This window comes from Hylaeus anthracinus, unplaced genomic scaffold (assembly GCF_026225885.1).
Source record: "Hylaeus anthracinus isolate JK02 unplaced genomic scaffold, UHH_iyHylAnth1.0_haploid 0, whole genome shotgun sequence".
NCBI lineage: Eukaryota > Metazoa > Arthropoda > Insecta > Hymenoptera > Colletidae > Hylaeus > Hylaeus anthracinus.
In genome coordinates, this window is record NW_026533254.1 from 6,207,135 (window position 1) to 6,227,515 (window position 20,381).

At 42.1% G+C, this 20,381-nt stretch overlaps 1 protein-coding gene across 15 annotated transcripts in view; it reads right to left on the minus strand.

Moving 5' to 3' along the window:
• Positions 1-20,381, minus strand: part of LOC128895764 (neurobeachin) — a 238,904-nt gene that overhangs the window by 75,654 nt on the left and 142,869 nt on the right. For 14 of the 15 annotated variants that reach the window (XM_054158708.1, XM_054158680.1, XM_054158671.1 and 11 more), the window contains 8 exons: positions 19,320-19,430; positions 17,449-17,656; positions 16,680-17,018; positions 15,637-15,763; positions 15,411-15,519; positions 15,110-15,285; positions 14,290-14,564; positions 14,029-14,165 (listed from right to left, as the gene is read on the minus strand). In XM_054158708.1, coding sequence (XP_054014683.1) covers positions 14,029-14,165; positions 14,290-14,564; positions 15,110-15,285; positions 15,411-15,519; positions 15,637-15,763; positions 16,680-17,018; positions 17,449-17,656; positions 19,320-19,430 — 1,482 coding nt within the window. The remainder of the gene's footprint in view (positions 1-14,028; positions 14,166-14,289; positions 14,565-15,109; positions 15,286-15,410; positions 15,520-15,636; positions 15,764-16,679; positions 17,019-17,448; positions 17,657-19,319; positions 19,431-20,381) is intronic. The other variant, XM_054158732.1, reaches the window with a different exon arrangement.

Consider the following 20,381-nt stretch of genomic DNA (forward strand, 5'->3'; position numbering starts at 1 on the left):
TATACCTGGCAGGTACATTATTTAGTAATTTATTTGTACGGAATTTTGTTACAACATCTCATCGATGACATCTCATGCGTTTTTTACAAGGTGTCCCATTTAATCGGTCTTTATCCATGCAAATATTGTCCTAATTTCTAGTGATGATTTAAGCGAAATTTATGAGCCTTCTAAGATCTTCAAGCGAGTACGTACAGGGTGTCTACTTTGACGAGCCTATACAAGTTTAGGTCCAATTATTAGCGATGTTTCCAGTTAAATAAATATTATATTAAATATAATATATAGTTTGGTAAACGTTACGACGCACCATAATAATTATACAATTATACAATTACATTATTTGAAAATACTACCATACGAAAATACCTGCAACAAAAGAGAAGCCAATTTACCCTCAACTCAAAATCGATAATTATGTAGTTGTATTCTTTTGTAATTCCTGTACGTGGAGGTACTCTTTGAAGAAGTCAACGCTAACTCGAGGCACCCCGTGGATATCGGCAAATTGCAACCTTACAGCACGCGATGCTCGAAGTACACCTCGGACCAGCAGTCGATTCAAGAGTGACCTGAAATTCGTGTGACGACCTTAAATCACACGTTCCCTGGCGAATCTTTCCGATGGTCGTGCAGTTCAAAGTATGTATTCATTACAGAATCTCTAAGTGCCCATTTAAATAGCTATATTTCAGAGCGTAGCCGTAAGGCCAACAACCTGTCAAGAGATCATACCCTTGTCAAAATAATCGCTAAATTATGGGATGCGTACAGTTTTAACTACCAGCTCGATCCTCCGGGTCAGTAACATTCCCGTTTCCTGCCTATCCGCTCGCCCCATCTTGTTCCACCGATACCTGGCTTCCTCCGTTCTCTCTATGCCTTTTCTTTATTCCTTTACCCCCCCCCCCCCCTTACTCCCTTGCCATCGACTCTCTTTTTTTCTTTTTGCCCAACAGTCTCCCCAATACAAGCACACGCGTGGAATCGGCGATCGTCCATGTCGTGAATGAAAATCGCACGGGACAGCTGACGCGCCCACTTGCAACATTATTGGGCCCCCTATGATTAATAGGACGATAAAATTCACCTGGAAACGAGGAACACAGCGGGTCCGTGTAATTGTTATTTTATTCCTATTCCCCAGAATTTCAACGAGGCGACCGTGTATCGACGCAACGGGTCGTTAATTCTCATCAGTCTCGTCGACGCGACAACAAGACACTGGGACGACGACAATTTTCGTTGTCCCTGACTGGCTATGATAGACGAGAGTCAGTCGAGGTACGATGGCGAGGAACGAAACTGATCCGCTAACCGTGTATGTGTGACCCTTCTTTAACGTCGTTTATTTGTGGCGCGTTGTAAATTGTAGCGTCTTCTTATTTGAAAAGTAGCACTAGAATTCCATAGGCGTAAGATGTAGTTCCAACAATGACTTGTCCCATTTCTGCGATATAATGCTAGGGGTCAGAAGTGACCCAACTACTTCACAGGTAGTCGGTTTATCAACTATTTTCGGGTTGGTCAAACTTCGTCAATAATTTCTTTGCTAAACGAATTTGTAATTTTGACTATCCTTTTATCGATCGTTCATTATTTTTGGATTCGGTGTCTCTTTACTTTCAGCATCTTTGGGTACGGTGTCTCTTCACTTTCAACATCTTTGAGTTATGTGTCTCTTCACTATCAACATATTTGAGGGCGGTGTTTCTTTACTATCAACATCTTTGAGTTCTATACCTCTTCACTTTCAACATCTTGTTACAATATGTATCAATGGCTCCAATTAAAGAATGAAAAGTCATTTAAGATAAAAGTTTTCAGTGGCCCACCCCTATGGTTGCTCATATTTAACGACCTAAAGTAAACATGTCGTAAAAATGAAATTGCTCCAGTTATCATCCACGAACGTAATTACCGCGCGGCATTTTTGATCGAGCAATTATCGAGTCTCTAATTTTTGTACATTCTTGCTGGATAAATAGACCAGGGGAGAAGAAATAAAGTCAATCTACCTGTAAATTGCGCGACTCGGTGAGAAAAGGGCTCGTAAACGTCCAGGTCTGCGCGAGGCCTGGACCTTCGAGATCGCCTTGTCTCTTTCCTCAGAGTTTGTTAGCTTTTAATTTCCTCGTGGTGACTGGACATACCTGTTCCTAAGGAGAACGCTTGAAGAACCTACACACCGAACCACGATTTACGCCAGAAACGGAAACATACTCGCTTTTTTCTTAACGACGCGTTTATGGGTCGTACGAGAGCACCGATCGCGTCTTGTTTCGCAGATTTACCGAGCCGATTCTAATGGCTGCAGCTTCGTCACGCTCTGTGAAACACCGTCGTCTGAGATTCGATGAGAACATGGTGGCCCATTTTAATAATTCAGAGTAGTGATTTGTAAAAGAGACAAAGAGTTTTAGAAAGTAGCATTATACAAATAAAATTAAAGTCTGCTCCAAACTGTTCAGAAATTAGGATCACTTAATTCATATATACTTATTTTGCTATGCCCATTTAAAATTTATGTGAGTTATTGACTACATACCGCGATAGAAGATAAATACAATGTACTACTTTAACAATATCACTGTTCTTGATGCGTCGCTCAAATGAGCAGTAATCCTCGGTATTGCCAATAGACAAGTCACATTAGAGACTTAATTTACATTAAAGGAACCATATGCATAAAACCATTGTAAATGCATAAAACTGCTTTTTGCAAGCAGAAATAGCCCACGGTGACGTTACCCAGCCAGTCTTTACATCCTTCTGGCAGCTATCGCCGATTTTCTCTGCGGCGCGCGGCGGATGATGCATGCGCGCGGAAAATTATACCCGTGGAATTATGTCCACTTAGCAGCGATGTACAAAATAAGCGTTTACCTGGTGCTCCGCCGTTGATTTGCGCGTTCGTTGTCGCGAACGTTCATTAATATTAATCGATTCGTTGTCACGCGGTCGTTTCGCAATGCTTGAAAACGCGCCTCGGGGCGCGCCGCGTGTCTGCACGCAACCGTGATTAATGGCAGAAAAGGCGGGAAAGGTTTGCGCAGGTAGATTTTCCCTTATCTCGCTGCTTAGCTCGTCGCAGGTGCATCTGTTCGTTTTTCCCATCGTTACGTGCGGAGACCAGCGGGAATTCTCCTCGACGAGCGCTTCCCCTTGGCGTAATAACGCAGATAAAAATAATTGCGATCCTCCATCCTGGAGGATCATCCAGCAACAGTATCGCGTTCATTACGAGAGTGAGAAGAAGCGAATTCTTCTCCGTAGCGATCCCTTTGCTCTATTCGTTATCAATTGGGGACGTTATTCATTGGAATTTTATTTCCTTCACTGGGTTGCGTTTTGAGCTGTTTTAGGTGAGGGAAAACATATTGGATCACGTACAGTGGGTATAGAAAGTATTCGTACACCGATCAATTTCTAACAAAACTATGTGAAATTGAAATTTATTAATTTCTTGTTTATTATCAATGATATTCCATAAAATGGTTCGTCATAAGGACCGTACGAATACTTATTGCTTCCATAGTTTCGCAAATTATATAAACTACTAATTGTTGTGTAGACTATGTGTATCCTAGAGATTTCCGATTTCCAATATCATTGATTATAAAAAAAAGAAGTTTATAAAAAAAAAAGTCTTTTCATGTACAAGAAACATGGGCCAGTTGACTGGCGCCAATAACCTCTGCGTGTGGATACCCGGTACAATTGTTGCCTGCAAGCTTCCTATCCATATGGCACACGCAACCAGCGATACGCGGTGGTATCACCTCTCAAGATAATCACGGGTCTGGATCTGCACTGCATGGAGGGTGACGCGAAAATCGACTGGACGTTCGATCCGTGGCCTCTCGGAAACCGTATAAAGAACCGTGGCGAGGGAAGTAGGGGGATAATAAGTATCGGGTAAGGACCAGATCGAGCGCTATTTACACCGTTAGCGATAATGACGGGGTGTGTTCGGGCTGTTTGCTTAGCGAGCAGATTAGTGAATGAATCCACAGGTGGGCGCCATCCGTCACACTCTGAATCGGATCCAGACTGGCTGGCTCCGCCTATTCACCGACTAGCATTCTTCCACGTCAGGCTCGTCTCGAAAGGGTAACCCAGCGCCCCGCGATACACAAATTGCCAGCTCGTGGGTTCGATTGAATCGACACTGCTAATTTGCACTCTTTGTTCCCACGAGGGAGCCTGCTGCTCCCATGAAAACGCGAGACGGTGAAACACTGAGCACCATTTATGGAAATACAACAAGTGTAAACTATTGACTGCATTTGAATATTTTGAGATTCATCCCCTGGTGTTTGTTGGTGTAGATTTCACCAATAATATCCTTGTAACTGCTTGAGACTAGAATTTTACGAGGGCTCCAAGTATTTGCCTCGATGAAACGTAAACACGAAAAGAGCTTGTCATCCCATTCTGTTTCTTGGTCGACTTATGGTGGGTTCGTTAGAATAAGAACCCTCGCCAGTAGTACCGGTACAAATAATCATGTTATTTGGAGCTTGTTCGTCCTTTTACGAACCCATTACCTTCGGGTGGGGTCAGGTTCGGCCCTCAAGCACAGGTACTGACCCTTCGAACAAACGAAAGGAATAGTGCACTTGAATCTCTTGATCTCTATACTATTCTAAAGATATGTAGAGGTGACCTGCAAGAAAAGAGGACAACCCATCGACTGCCTTCGGTTTAAGTCGAAAAACATTACCTACTCTGCTTCCGAGTCATCAGTGATCTCTATGCTATCACTTGTAAACAGTACTTTACTTCACGCCCACAATCCATTACTAATCAGTTTGGACGCCTAACAGCAATACACCAAATAGAACGATATCGCCTACAGACTTCTGCTTCAAAGCCAATCCTCGGAGATGTCGAGCAAACAATTACTGCAAAACGAAAGGAATAGACAGGTCTAGGAAGAGTAATGAATTCAGGGTTAACGTACCAACGTATCAATCATGTTTTACAATTTATAAATGCCAAAAGGGTAGAGCGACGATACAGTTCAGCGATCCATCAACCGATGGTGCAACTGGTGGAGGCAAACTCGAATTATGTAAAGTTTTGGGAGCCACGTGACACGATTCGATAAACGTCGAAGATAATAACGCTGCCAATTGAAAAATAATTATTCGTGGGAGGGGGCTGAAAGGGAGGTTAATGCATCACTGAGTCCGCACGCATCTGCGCTTGCGAGCGTCCACTTTGCACGAGCGCTTCGTGAATCCGAGGAACGGGTACACCCACAATCTTTCCGCCTACCTGCAGCTGCTGACAGCGATGTTGCGGCACGAGACAGTTGCCTACGATATCCATCATCGCTCCTTTCGAGGATAATCGTCGGTCACGCCTATAACGACCGATGAACCGATATCGTACGGGAGGGAATAGCTCCCACTGCTGAAGTCAACCGCAGTGGACGCTCGATGTCAATTCCGTCGAAGGGACAACTCACTTTGATTCACCAGCTGACGACTGGAAATCCCTCTAACGAGGAGTGTAGTTTCGATCATTCCTTACAACTACAGAACAGGATGCAATAAAAGGATTCATGCTTGAGCTACTCTTTCCGAACCTGATACAGTCATAAATACTTTCTTTTATGTTGGGAGGAAATGGAGACTATCGGCAGAACGAGTGATATTGATCCCTAAGTATTCAAATATTATAGTTTAATCATGCATGAATTTTATCACGAGTTATCTAGGAATATGCAAAGCACACGAGAACGTATAATCAGAATGTAAGCTGGATTACTCCGAATGTCGTTGAAGGAAAAACAGGTTCTATCCATCCTCCTGTCAGAGATTGCATTGATGCAACAAGACATCGTTCGAGACGTTTATTAGTGTGAAATTAGTGTTAAAATAACGAAAAAGGAGTCCTCGTCGTAAGTGAAGCCTATTAAACGTTCCAGACATGATCGTTTGACAAAAACATTGTCGATAGAGGAGTGTCCCAACATTTTACATCAAATCAGAATCCTTTTTTTATCATGATACTCGTTGAACACACAAAGACAAACTCTCTACTATTTAATCATCGCCAAATTAATTCATTTTGTTCGTATTAGTCGGTAAAAAGGAAGCATGAATTTATAAACTGGCCAGGTAGCGACGATCGTCGAATACAAACAAGAGAAGACTTGTTGCACGTAGAAGCGTATGGTCTATTTTGTACAACGTAGAGGAGGCCCTCGAGGTACCGATATGATGGAGTGCTAAGGAGATTGGCGGACCACCGGAGTAATGTCCGCACTAATAGCAGTGATTACCCTGCCTTGTTGAGAACGAATCCGCCCGCTCCTTCCAGACTGCCTGTTGTTCAGGTTCTATCTTGCCTTGCCTTACGGTGCCCTGCCCACGAATTGATGGATGTTTACCAAAACTAACTGCCTCTTCTCGTTGCAGCCTGGCCCCGGGGGCCACTGGGCTACCACAACGTCGAATTCCATCGAAATCCCCTGCCTCGATTAAAATCGGAGTCGACACGTGATCGTGGCTGCTCGTTTACACGCGTCGCGTGCTGAGCTTCTGCGAACTTATGGTTATCGAGCGATCGCGGCGACGAGAGTATATAAATACGATCAATACGGACGGAGCTGATAAAATTTTAGGGTCCTTTCGAACGTGACAATGGCATAGGACCGTATAGCGAGACAAAAAATGCTACGAGTCCCTTTTATTTTCATTTAGAAACCAAACCTGTGTTACATAGCGAAGCATTGGAATGTAAGCCCAATATCCTCCATAACTTCGAACAATTACAGTATGTTATGCTCGCTGTTATCAACAATGCGTGCACGGATAATGGTCAGGATATAGACGCGTCACATTAAAGAAACAAGAGACTGCATTACGATGTTATTTAATCAACGAGCAACAGCCCGTATCGCGAGTCAACGGGACCTTTCATATATCGACGTACGCTTACAATCCAAAGATCAATAGATAACACGATCGAACTAGCGAAACGAATCACGGTCGCATTCTCAATGGCTGTGTTTGCCAGCTCGTGCACGGCTTTTTGAATCGGTCGTATGCAGCGTAGGGATAAGTGCGGTTGCATTATTGCTACGTCACCTGCGATATATCATCGGGTATCATGCATATGCATTGCCACGGAAGGGCATAATCGCATGACATTAAATCGGTGCTCGTTCACTGTTGCTTTCCCGCCTTCCCGCTATTTTTCTCCGCTCCCATTGGAGTGCAAGCCCTCCGCGAATGGTCATTCTTTGAGTGAATGCGCTCAACCCTTTCATTTATAAATTATTAAACACGGGAAACATTTGTTTCAATTCTTTGCCGACTAGATGATACACAATCAATTTAGAAAAATAATTTGTATCGCAAATTTCTTATCCTCGTTGAAAACTCTTTCGTTCGATATCAAAGATGTCACAGTTCCTAGGTGTTCCTCTACTTCCCTGATTCTCTGTGATTTTCATTCGAGCCTTCGCGGAAGATATAATACAATTATACGCACGTTGAGCCCGCTGACTCGTTAATTACCAGGTTACACTTTCCCTCCTATCAAGAAAATAATCTTTGATACGAATCGTCGAGACAGTAATGCATGTAACGTAAACGGAAAATTGCGTAAATGAATCACGCCTGAATAAAAACGAATACATTTTCTGAAAAGAGCATATAGCGCGCGTTTATGTAACTCAGTATGCGTAACTGTAACTTTACTGTAACCGTACGCGAAGGATTAATCAACTACTCGCGAGCTGTCAGTCACGATAAGCCTGTTACGCTGTCAATGAAAATGATATCTAGGCACCTTATTAATATTGAAAAAAAAGATCCGAGTATTTTGCATATGTATATCGATGAATAATTGTAAGAACTGGTTGGAAAACCACGCCCAATAACGAGTAGCTATCGCGAAGAAGTGAATGTTGCAACGCGTGCGTTTAATTAACAATTATCCTTGCTCTGTAACAGACGCCCTTGCGAAAGTCACGAGTCGAACAAGTTCCTAGTTCTCAACTTACGCGAGTAAGACGAGTGGCAATGGTTAATTTTTTTTATGACAATTTTACGCTCTTGGTTAAAGTGCTGATTGACACAAACGTGTAAATTACTACAACTGAAAAATTACATAGTTAGAAATAGGTTTGTAATAAAAGTGTAATATGTAAATGCAAAAATGTCACTGGCAATAGAGACTATGGAAAACGCGTGCTTGTCGAATGATACCTTTCAATTCGAGGAAGAATTCTTTCCCGTTAACGTTTTCTTTCAATTAGAACTTCTGTAGAGTGTAACTTTCAGGACACAAGTTATACAATATATTGACATTTTAGCAAGATATTTTAATTTTAATATACGTCTTATATTAATTATACATATAATGTCTCTGATAACCAACAACAATATATTTGAATTTTTTTCTCTAGAATTGTTCATCCCATTGACCTCCTTTTTTTTTTGATCGGGAGGGATTACTCTTCCTGGGACTGCTCTTGCTATTCAGGGAGAGCAATTCCTCTCGATTAAAATGAAAAAAAAAACAGGTCAATAGGACTAATAGTTCCAGAGAAAAAAATTCAAATGTACAACCCATTTTCACGAAAATGGGCAAAAGTTACAATATTTGAAGGCTTGTATTTCTCAAACGGTTTCGAAACGAGCAAAACGATGACTATTAACCCTCTCTAAATTCACGTAAACTACAATATATCTCATTTGAAACAAAATCCGAGACATCGACCAAAACAAATGATCAATTTGGCGTGAAATGACCCAAATGACGGTTAGCGGCACCATTAACTTGAAATATCAAAGTAAAAGTTCTGGAAGTTGCCTGAAAAAAATATATTAAACCCACAGAAGGTTAAATAGGATCCTGCATTACTCCCAGGACTATTCTTTTCAGCTCCCACCAGTACAAACCCGTCGACCTACACCTAAATTAATCTACAGTTGTCAGTATCCGTCGTAACATGTTCCGTCTACGAAATGTTGCAAGTCACACGTGAAATAGACACTTAATTTTCTCTCCAGAGACTTAGAAACCAGTATCGTCGCTTATCGCCAGAATTCTCTGCCACTCGAGCAGTCTTCCTCGTCGAAGGAAAACGCCAATTCCTCCATCGCGGTAATTGTGAGCCAGGAAACATTCTCTACCTATAAATTGAAAATCTCTACCACATGATGTATGACCACGAGGCATCTCGTCGCGGACTGGCTGATAAACGATCAGATGTTTTTCGATTTTTCGCGATACTGTACTCCCATTAATGGCGTCTCACTTGCGAACGAATATGCGCCAACATACGCCACGGACCACCTGTCTAGTGGACCTGATTCTCTCTTTCTCTACCCTTGCTGTCTTTCACGTATCTCCTTCGTACCGCATAAGTATCCCGTGGGGATACTCGCAGCGTGCGTCTACGATAACTATAGCACAAGTTAAGAGCTTTAAGCGCCAGAGAGTTTCCCTAAAAATGCGCGACACCGAGATGTTTAATGTCCTACATCTCGAAAACGTCCAGCGATTCGATGCCCTGTTATATCTACTGATAAGACGCTTCTTTATGCCAAGGAAATACAATAATTCGTATTCAAACTGGCGTTCCTTTCCTAAAGAAACGACACGTCGAACAATATCGTTAGAAAAATGCGAAGAGGTTAGGCGGGGTCGAACGGATCTCAAGCGTGCCAGCATAACGAGAGTGGCGTGCGTGTCTGAAAGCATAGCAATTACGGAGCTGCCTCCTTTCACGAAACACGCGAGCCACGTACGAGATCGTACTGCAAACATCGTAAATAGGCATAATAACTTCGGAAAGGTAGAATTTAAACGACGTCTTGCGTACTTCTTCGTCGGCAACAGTCGAAACTGTAACTCAATTGGAGGGAGTCGAAAATCGCAATGGTTTGAACGAGACAAAATGAAAAATTGGACTACACCGAGAGTGTACCCCACTTTCCATCGAGACGTGAGATTATATCTTTCGTTACTCGCTAAGATTCTCCGCCTCTAGGTCGAAAGCACGACATTTGCATATCGGTAACTCTTTCCCTCAGCGACCGCAATGAAACAAACGCTCGACGCGTATAACAAACCACCGCCCAATCGAAAAGAGACTTAATCGTTGGTCGAAAGATCGTCTTGCAAAATAATTTACGACCAGCAATGGAAAAACAACGGACAGAAAAGGAGAAAAAGAACGCGTATCAATGGGAGTTCCGATTTGAGAGAGCGCAGACGCAGTGCACCGGTGGGGTGCGGGGGTGTAACGGTCCATTATTTGTTTTAGATATTAATGTTCCCCGCGGACGATCAATAATTTACATCGGACGTAATCGCACGGTGTGCATCCTCTATCTCTAGCGCAGAACCCGTTGAAAGAGAGACTCGATCGCCGGGAGAAGGACAGAGAGGCCCGAGAGAAAGGAGACCCGTGTAAACAATAAATCACGATAAATACGTTTGCCTGGACCATTATAAAAGCTGAGAGGGGGGAGGAATCGACGCGATCGGCGAGGAGCCCTCACCGAAGCCAGCGAGAGTTCACCGATGCACAAGTCCTTTGCCCGTGGGGCCACTCCCGATGCAGCATCCTCTGCGGCCGCGCATTACGATCGCTTAAGTCTCCACTCGACTATCGAGTGATCCATCGGCTACGAATTCGACGAAGTCTCCCCGCCTACCCTCGGGACATCCTCGACTAATGAGCGTGTCTCGATCGCGAACCAGCTCTCTCCCCTTTTCTCCTATCTCTCACTTCTTCAGGCCCTACGTTTATTCTTTTCCACATTATCGCCTTCCATCTTTATCCCCGTTCACCACACGTCCTCTCGTGGTTCCAGGTGTGTTAAGCGTTTCTATATAAAGAGGATTCCAATTAAGAGGCCGAATGAGTTGGTGCTCCTATTCACGATCAGCTCACGAGCGAGTCGAGATATATCGGAGATGACAGGTGGACACGACCGAATCCTACGGAGAGGCCAGGTATTCGACCCTGGAACTGGACGGACGCTCAGACATCTTACGATACGATGAATGTTGGATTTTTGCGAAGAAACCGTTAAATTATAATTTGAAAGTTTCATTTTCTCTGGTTTGAGACCTTCAGGTCAATAATGACCGAAATGACTGAGTGTGGACCCAAGTTTTACGACTGGATCACACCTGAATGATGAAAACTTCGTCTATCATCGCGCAGAAGACGAATGTCGGGAAAATTCCAAAAAGGGGGACTACGGGGAAACAACGATATGACTGTACACATTTTTCAGTCGTCGTAAAAATTCGACAGCGTACGGATCGAACGAATCGGGTAGATTGCGTCACTTGCACGTTTCTTGTAAAACGCTTATATCTAAATTTCGTTTTTGTTTCTTAAATATATTACACCAAGGAAGACTTAAAACCTGCGTGTTTTATTTATCTAAATATTCAACAATACAGACTCTTGAACACTTTCTTGTTGAATACAGAATACTTTTAACGTGTTGTTATCGAAAGCCTGTACAGAACGACCTACAGTCTCTCGACTTTCCAAACCATTAAGAGTACTCCTTTACAGTCTCCTATTCAACAAGTAACCAAATTAAGACCATAAAGTAAATTTTTTATGATGCTACCACCTGGTTATTCCACCACAGGCGGCATCATTTAGTTGCAAAATATGTCCATACGTCTATAGAAATCACTGCACATTCTCAGTTCTAAAATACTTCATACAATTTCACATCCTACAGCTTCGCCATTTTTCGCCACCTCGTGCAGAATTCTACGACCCTTAGTCGAAGAACCACAACGGTCCCCGCCAATTAACATAAAGAAGAATGAAACGAGAAAAGATTCTACTCATTTGCACTTCAATTTCCTCGGTACCTGGAGAACGAGGAATCCTCGAAGCGGTACCGCGAGAATACAACGCGGAATTCGACCGCGGAGACATTCTCTGATCCATCTGTTCCCATCGAATTGTCAAGGATCGCATAAACAGGATGTCGTACTAGACGTGCAATAGTTACTCGATAGGCGGGGAACGCGTGGTAGTTCGAATGCATTCCTGAGGAGCTGCCTGTTCACCTATGCCACCGATGTGTGGCTAGTGCGTGGCGTTGGCGATGGAACGCGAGGAGAAAGAGAGACGGAAGAGCGAGCAGATACCGGGCCCCGCGGGGGGCTCATAATTGCCGACCCTGAAGATCGACCGACCCCATGGGGCCCTTCCCTGTTTGTTTTATTCCCTAGTTATACAAACGCGAGATCTACGACCGATATATGATAATCGGAGCCTCCAGTCCAGCCAGGCCTTCTCGCTCCGGTTCTCGGGGCCTTATCTCGGCCCTCTCTCTTTTTTTCCCTCTGGATGACCACCTTCGCGAAACGTGACCACATTATGGACGCTGATAGACAAGGACACGTCCGAACCAATTCTGACTCGGGTCCTGAACGCGGGCCCAGTATCGTGGAAGCTTTCGCCACGTCTCATCATTTATGATTCGCATTTATTCAAATTCCCGAGCCACGAGAAGGTATGATTAATGCAATCCACGGCGATACATGCTCGATCAAACGGATCGACTTGGATTGCTCGTGCGAGAAACTTGTGTAGACGTAAATTAATATTTACTAATTATTTTGTTCGATAATAGAAAAACGCGGACGCTTGAGTGAAGTAGTAACGCCTCATGGCCGCGAGGGTAATAGAGGAAGATTTATTAGTCGACTTTGAATCTATGAAGATAGTCTTTTTTCAGAAGAATTCTAAACGATAATCGTTTGAAAGAAATAGTGAGTACTGTTTATAGTATTAACAAGATATTAGAATAAGTGACTTTTGCAACATAGTATTTTTAATTTATTTCACACAAGTCTTGCGCCAATGCAATTGAAGTATACGGATGAGTCTCTTCGGAGAGTAATGCCATTTGGCATTCTACAGGCTTCGTTTTCGCCGTTAAAATTAAGCGGTACCAAAGGTATTCTAATTAATAAGTATTCATTAATCTATGTTCGTATATTTTCAAAGCTTTCTTGCGAAAGGAGTCCACAAGAAGCAGACTGCGCCAGGTGTAACGCGTTTGTGCGTGATCCTGGATTTCAATGCGGAGTAACGTTATCTGCGAACCAACCGGCAACCATATTTCAAAGAGATAGCTTCGCAAATGCAACAAGTTGCTCCAAATGCATGTAATAGACGGTATCTTAACGTAGAGGAACTGACACAGTGATTAATTATTAAGATTGCGTATGACACATGATAAATGCAACCACGTAAATATAGTTGAAAATGTATTAGGACGAATTCTGGATTGTCTTTCGCAATTCAAGGAACTTAATGTATATATGAAAATTCAAATTAAGTAATATCCTTGGCACACTTATCGTCGCATCTAACATTTACAGATTATAAAATAAATTATCTGCAAGACTGAAATATAACCATTAGATGCTACCCAGATGCCTCTAACAATAGTGAGATTAACACATTCGCGCTCCCTGACGTAAATTCACGTCACTTCAAATTCTATTTCTGGTTACGAAAACCTTTATATTTTATACACTACATATTTACAACGTTGATATTTTCAAACATATTTTGTAATTTTTATCTTGGCACTAACGATATAAATTTGCGGTGTCTAGCTTCAGAATTTTATTATTTTTGTCAGTATTTGGTAACAGAAACGTAAAATATCTACCAGCCGCGAATGTGTTAATAATCGAACAGTACTATGGATTTACTTGTGTTTGATGATAATGTCGTGTTATTAGTTTACGAATAATTCAAATACCACAAGTCTCGTATATCTGTAACTATTTACATAGCAAATAATATCGGATTTATCTCCATACTTTGCATGTACGTTGTCGTTATTCCGCACACTATAATGAATCGTACTAAGGTATTTAATCGATCTATGCGTTTATCCATTTACTGTAGGTCCAAAAATTTCGTGAATACGAATAAAAAGCTCCCCATGATCACCACTGGTTAGGATTTTAATCATGCACCTCCAATTATTCACTTACCTCAGTGTCGATTTTCTTGAACTCTGGGTCCTCCTCGTCCACTTCGAAGTACAGCTCTGTGGATGTCACGGAGATAATTCCGGGAGCCACAATACCCGGCGCGATCAGTTTGCCTTTCGTACTGATGTTCACTGGGCCTGGAACACGGATCTCGTTACAGTTTAAGTATGTTAAAGTTCAGGCGGTACAACATGCAAACGAAGCGTCACGCTTCACTAGGCAATGAAACCAGATGGAACGAAACGAAACGAAAAATCTCACCCGTCAGATCGTTGTCGAGGTCCCTATCATCCGACAACAGCTCATTGTCATCCATGAGATCCGCCGACTGCAATTGCTGCTGATGTGCACGCGAGGCTGCGAGATGCGCGTGAAACTCCTCACGCGCCTGAAGGATCGCATCCTCGGGTGCACCGTGCTCGAGAGCCGCCTTCAGTGTAGCCTCGGAATGGCTCGAGCCTAGTGGATTGTGCACGAAACGCTTACGTCTGCGTGCATCATCCTCCCAAGCATCTAGCTTCCAGTATTCGGCCAATCTGCGTTACAGAAATGTACAGATCATTCTTTCAGATCCTAGAACTCCTCGTGCCTCAGACGTAAATCACAGATTGAGAAAATTAACACTTTGCACTCCAAGCAATTTGGGTATATACAGGTAGTCAACTCCAGGCCATTTTTCTTAGATATCTGAGTCATGGAATGACCATGAAAAACTCTTCGCAGTTCGTTGAATTATACAATTTTTTTTAGAATTTTACATTTTGATTAACCAAACATAATCATACATAATGGAAAACTGAGGTATTTTTTAACGCTATTGCTTAAGAATATTGATTCTATGACTAATTGAATTTAGATACCCATCGCTTATTAAAAGTGAATGATAAATTGTGGGGAGTGACACTGGCCGTAGTAGTAGAACGTCTTCAAGTACCTGGGCATCGAACTTCCCTTCATTACCGCGTCGAATCACTTCTGTTCTCCCATTTATTGCTTACTTTGCTTGTTACTTATGCCTGGGCAGTGCAGGTGTCCTTAAGAGTGCAAAGGGTTAAATGAATAGTGCCAAGTGATTACTTACTTTGCAGCCATTGGATCCATGTATCCCCAAGCGCCATGTTTGTTAGACAGGATATTTCGAACCTTCTCCAATAATCTGCTGGCGATGACATTGTCTCGTCTTCGTGCAGCTGTGATCAGATGATCGCACATTCGTTCCTCTTCCCGTCGGTCGAGTAACGTCTGTGCACACTGTGACTAAGAAATAAATATTTTATGATAAGCGTTTCACGCATAATTACGAAACCAAAGGTTGGTGTCCAGGTAGGGAATAGAGGTCGTAAAAATTAATTGCACAAGTCAAAACACGCGAAAACAGTTACCTCGAAGTCAGCATGCTTCAACACGTCGTCCGCTCTCATTCGATTCAGGATAAATTCAGCCTCGTTGGCGACTCTGACTATATGATCCTTCATCGCGTGAGACAGCAACCTGCGTAACATAAACGTAAACTTTTTATGATTCGAACAGAGGGCCCGTTCGACCGCAGTATACCGCGTGCAACTATAACTCCGTCGTTGTAACGATGATCGTAATGAGGCCTCTTACCTTCCCTCGTTAATGAGCTCGATGAAAGCGAGGCCCGCGTGTTTCTGCAAGGAGTTCTGCCATTCTTGGGAACAAAGTAGCATCACCAACTCCACCACGGAGTTGCTATTCTTGAAGGTTGTCAGACCTAGCGATCAAACAGGAAGACGAATTGTTAATACCAGTAACGAAGCTCATACTACCAAAAAGTTCTCAGTCAACTGAAGATCGAACTTTGATATTATACTCTCGAGTATACTGTTCCTTGTATGATCGCAGCTCTGTCGTATTTCTTCATCGGCTTAAAGATGTTATCATCGTATGCAAATAAACCAGTTAAATAAAATCTAGAATTTCTCCACGAATAATTCCTATTAGTTTCGATTCGTTATCCAGCATTCGCATAAAATATAACCGATCCTCGAGTTTAAGTTCGAGATTGTAAAATGTACGGGATACGAACGACGACGGAGGCGAGTAAGATAGAAGCAGAGGAGCCATAAAACGTTCGGGTGATTTATAAACAACGTTCAGTGTGTCGAGCCTCGTTGAAAATAAAGCGCATCGATACGTGACACGACCGTCATTTGCGACGTTCTACGAATGTAAAATTCTCGCGCGAAGTGCCACAGGCCCGCGCGCCACGCGAATACAAATATCGGCCGATTATCCAGAATACGACTTCCATCTTCCTAAGCGAAACTATAAACTAACTAATTTGAATACCTTCGGCGAAACGAACTGCAAAGAAAAAAGGAATAGAAGCGAAAGGAAGATTCACGATAGAAAGTGACGGAAATCTGGACGACTTTGCGAAAATTTTTAAATCCTTCGAATTTAACTTTTAATTTAATTATGATTGAAGTCTCGATTTTAACTGGATTTAACCTCTTCTCTTCTTGACAAACATCTTGCCAATCTCTGTAGACGAGAAACAAACCGATTCGGCGCTAGGTGATTAACGCTTATACCGATCAGGGAAGCAATTATATCGCCTAATTAAGTTTTCGAGCGCGTTCTTGCGTTAGAAAGCTATACATATTGATCGATCGATCGAGTCGTACCTTTTCCTTCCATCAATAACTCCTGTCCATGAGAGCCGACGAGAGTTTTCGAGAGGAACGGGGCGAAATCCACCATGATCTCGCGCAAAAGAGGGCAAACGGAACCGAGCGCCATTTCCAATTTCTGCGTGAGGGACGCCTCGCGCGAGGGCGTCGGCACCGGCAGGTGATCGACAAGTCCTTTTATCGGTAGTTCGTCGGGTCTTGGGGACGCGGAACTAACCACCAATCTGTCTGGCACCCGGACCACTGAAATCTCTGCGGATGGTTTTTCACCGCGTTCCGCGTTCCCGAGCATCTCTTGCTCCAGAACGTTACCTTCGCTGTCTTGAATCTCACCTGCATATCACAACAGAAATTCGTGATTTGAGAAATAAATGAGCCGTTCACTGCAAAAATCAATTAACTCCACTTTTTGAAAAATCTTAAGTATAAGTGTCAAAGCACTTGGTATAGCCATTATTTTTTATATTTATAATAACTTTTCTGAATAATAAAGATTAACACCATCAACCAGTTAAGTGCGTTCGACGTGAATGCTAGTCACTGCTTTATTTTAACTCCGCACTCTGTGGTGATCTTTTAAAACTAAATTCCGCAATTAACCGGTTAAACGACAACATTTTGTTGCCCATTGAATAACAAATAATTTACTTCAGAGGCCATTTAATCGCAATTCTCAATTTTTTGTTTTATGGAGTTAATCGATTTACGCGATGAACGGCTCAAATACTCTTTCCACCTAAAACCAGTGGAAAAGGAATCTTACCGCGATTATGGACCATATTGTGAATATTTCGTGGGTCTTCTCTCTGGTTCGTGATCGGGATCGTGTCCCCGTCTTCGTTCAAGTTGACATCGGTCCAAGCCTCCTCGGAGGAGTTATGTTTGTTCTCATTGTCGGTGGTAATATCGGATGGACTGGGATCGGCGGTGACATTACTGCGGTGCACCGTCTCCTCGCTGGAGTCGTTGCTCTGTGAGAAATTCGTATAAAAGGGACAAAATTGAGGTCACCGTATAACGACGAACCACTTTATGTGCAGAGACACCAATCAGGAGATTATGGTACATTTACGGAAATTTCGTGGTGCGTGTGTGGGTTCAACGCGATTGTGCGCTGTACCTTGAAAAACAGAATTCGGTGGTGGTTAAGATCTTCTTTTTCAAACATCATGTTCTATGTATTTATATGAATGGTATAGTATTTATGTGGAGGTATATCAAAAGATGTGTTTGGTAAAATTATTTGAAGTTAATTGGACAAAACTACGGCTACTGTGCTACGGTACTGGTTACTTCTAATGAAAGCCTAGCTTTCGTTCAACACGCTAATTGTAAAGGTCTAGAACAGTCTTAGGAACGTTTACTTATAGGAATCAAACGATACACAGAGTGCCACACGATTTTCTGGATCAACTATGTCAGCACGTTCTATGAGCAGAAATAAAACAAATCTGTAGTATAAACATAGATTCGTAAATGTTTTATAAAGACCTGAAATTAGAATATACATAGAAGGAAATGGTGTTGAATTTGTTCTTGTTGCTATAAGACGTACTTTTATTTATGTTAACACATTCGCGACCAGCAGATATTTTACATTTCTAATACCGAGTACTGACGAATAATAAAATTCTAAAACTGGATATCGCATTCGCGTATACACATTCGTGTATCGTTAAGTCGAAAATAAGAATTAAAAAGTATGTTTTGAAATATCAGTGTTGTGAATATGTAGTGTATAAAATAAAAAGATTATCATAATTTTTTCATAATCAGGAGTAGAATTTGAAGTGACATTAACTCTCGTCAGCGGTCACGAATGTATTAACATCAGACATATGGGTCTAGTCTCACCCGTATCATGATAATAAAAGCAAGTTCTCGATCATTTTTCTCCCATTTCATAGTACCTATAATAACCCTTCACCGAAGCATTTATGAGCCCATGTTTACGTAACGTTTATCGCTTTTCTCGACCCATAAAACATAGGGCACAGATTGTCTGAAAAATCGTGGGACACCCAGCGTACCCTGCAATTAACTCTCGCGTGCTATGCAATTTATGTTACTTTATGTCATGCAATTAATCGTACACGACTAATACGCAATCACCTAATACGTGTAAACATGGAATAGAAGCTTCCTAGACTCTCAGGCTCTGGCGGTGAACGTAATATCGCCATAACTACGGGGATTACGTCCATCAGCCGTACGTAATAAAAACGTAACTACGTATAAAATCACGTAGATAAATGCCGAAGATGTATAAGAGTCGAAATCTTTCAGTTTTATCTATACCGTTTACGAGCTTTATTGCGCACCCGTCGAATGGGCATTCTTACGCGTCGTCGTTGCATGTCTTCTTGCTCTCGGACAGAAAACGTGTTAAACGGTTAATAAACTGTTGACGATGTACACAAAGGTTTTTCGAACGCTCCCAAAACGATCGGTAGAGATATCGTTAGGCGACGAAATAAGTTCTTGGACGACTCTTCTTGCAACTGAATTTCTTTTTCTCTTTTTCGTCTTTGCAGAAATCGTTAAGAATTTATTTCGCCGCCGGACGTTTTCTTTGTACAAGGAGATTCTCGTTTAAGGTGATTCTTCCGAGTCCGTACTCAAGTCAAATTTTACCTGGATATTTCGTGGCAGTGGTTCGGGTCTTGTCGAAGAGCCAAGCGTTGGTTCTGACGAGGTGTAATCCTCGAGAATTGTCCGTGGCCGAGGTACACCACTGTGACCTCCCTTTAGAACCAGTAGTTAGTACGCATAGCAATGCAAGCAGAGGAAGTTAACGATGAGAAAAAATTAAAGAATAAAGGTGTAGCATGCTTGAGAGATATTAGAGATCGGAAATTACAGATAGATATACTCTCGTTGGTAGTTGCGATAAAAATATAAACATATTTGGATCGAGCCTGAATATTCTCAAATCTTGGTCTTATCATGGTGGAACTTTTAATCAACCTTTTACCGTGCGATAATGAAACTGTGGATATATAATACATATATAATTACATAGTATCGTTATTCAGGACTACGCAAATGCAAAGGAACGCTAAGTAAACACTACATGCTGGATGTAGCAGAAACTGTAATTAACGGTGTGTTACAGATCTGAATTAAAAAATTACTCAAGGGCTCGGATCTAGTGTTCAAACTAAAGTATAAACTACATCTAAGGGAAACTTTCAATCGAAACTAGTGTCGAGTGATTTGCCAACTCGAAAACGATTTCTCTCCCCTTCTTTCGTCTCTCTTGACTCAGGTTTACTATTCGTTGTTACGATATTAGTACTCCGGACGCATGCAGTTTGTTCTTTGAGTCGAAGATCCCGTTAGAAGTTCGTAGATTTTTGGTTTCAAGTGGCTACAGAAGAAATATCGTAAAGTGACAGTTCAGTAAACGTATGCAAAGCGTATCGTGTGGGCGGAAGGTGTCGATACCATTACGACCGTAGATCGTGCGTGACAGAAAGGTGCAGAACCATATTCCCATTGAAGTATCAAATATTTATAACTCGAGTACATAAAGATCATGACTATAAAACCAATTACAATTCGGGGAACGCGAATATTTACTACGTATAGAGATAATTTCATATGGTAAAACACGATTACATTCCTTGTCAACGGTAGGCATGCACTCTCAAGTAAACTCATCGATAAACAATTTCCTCGTGAATGACAATTCGC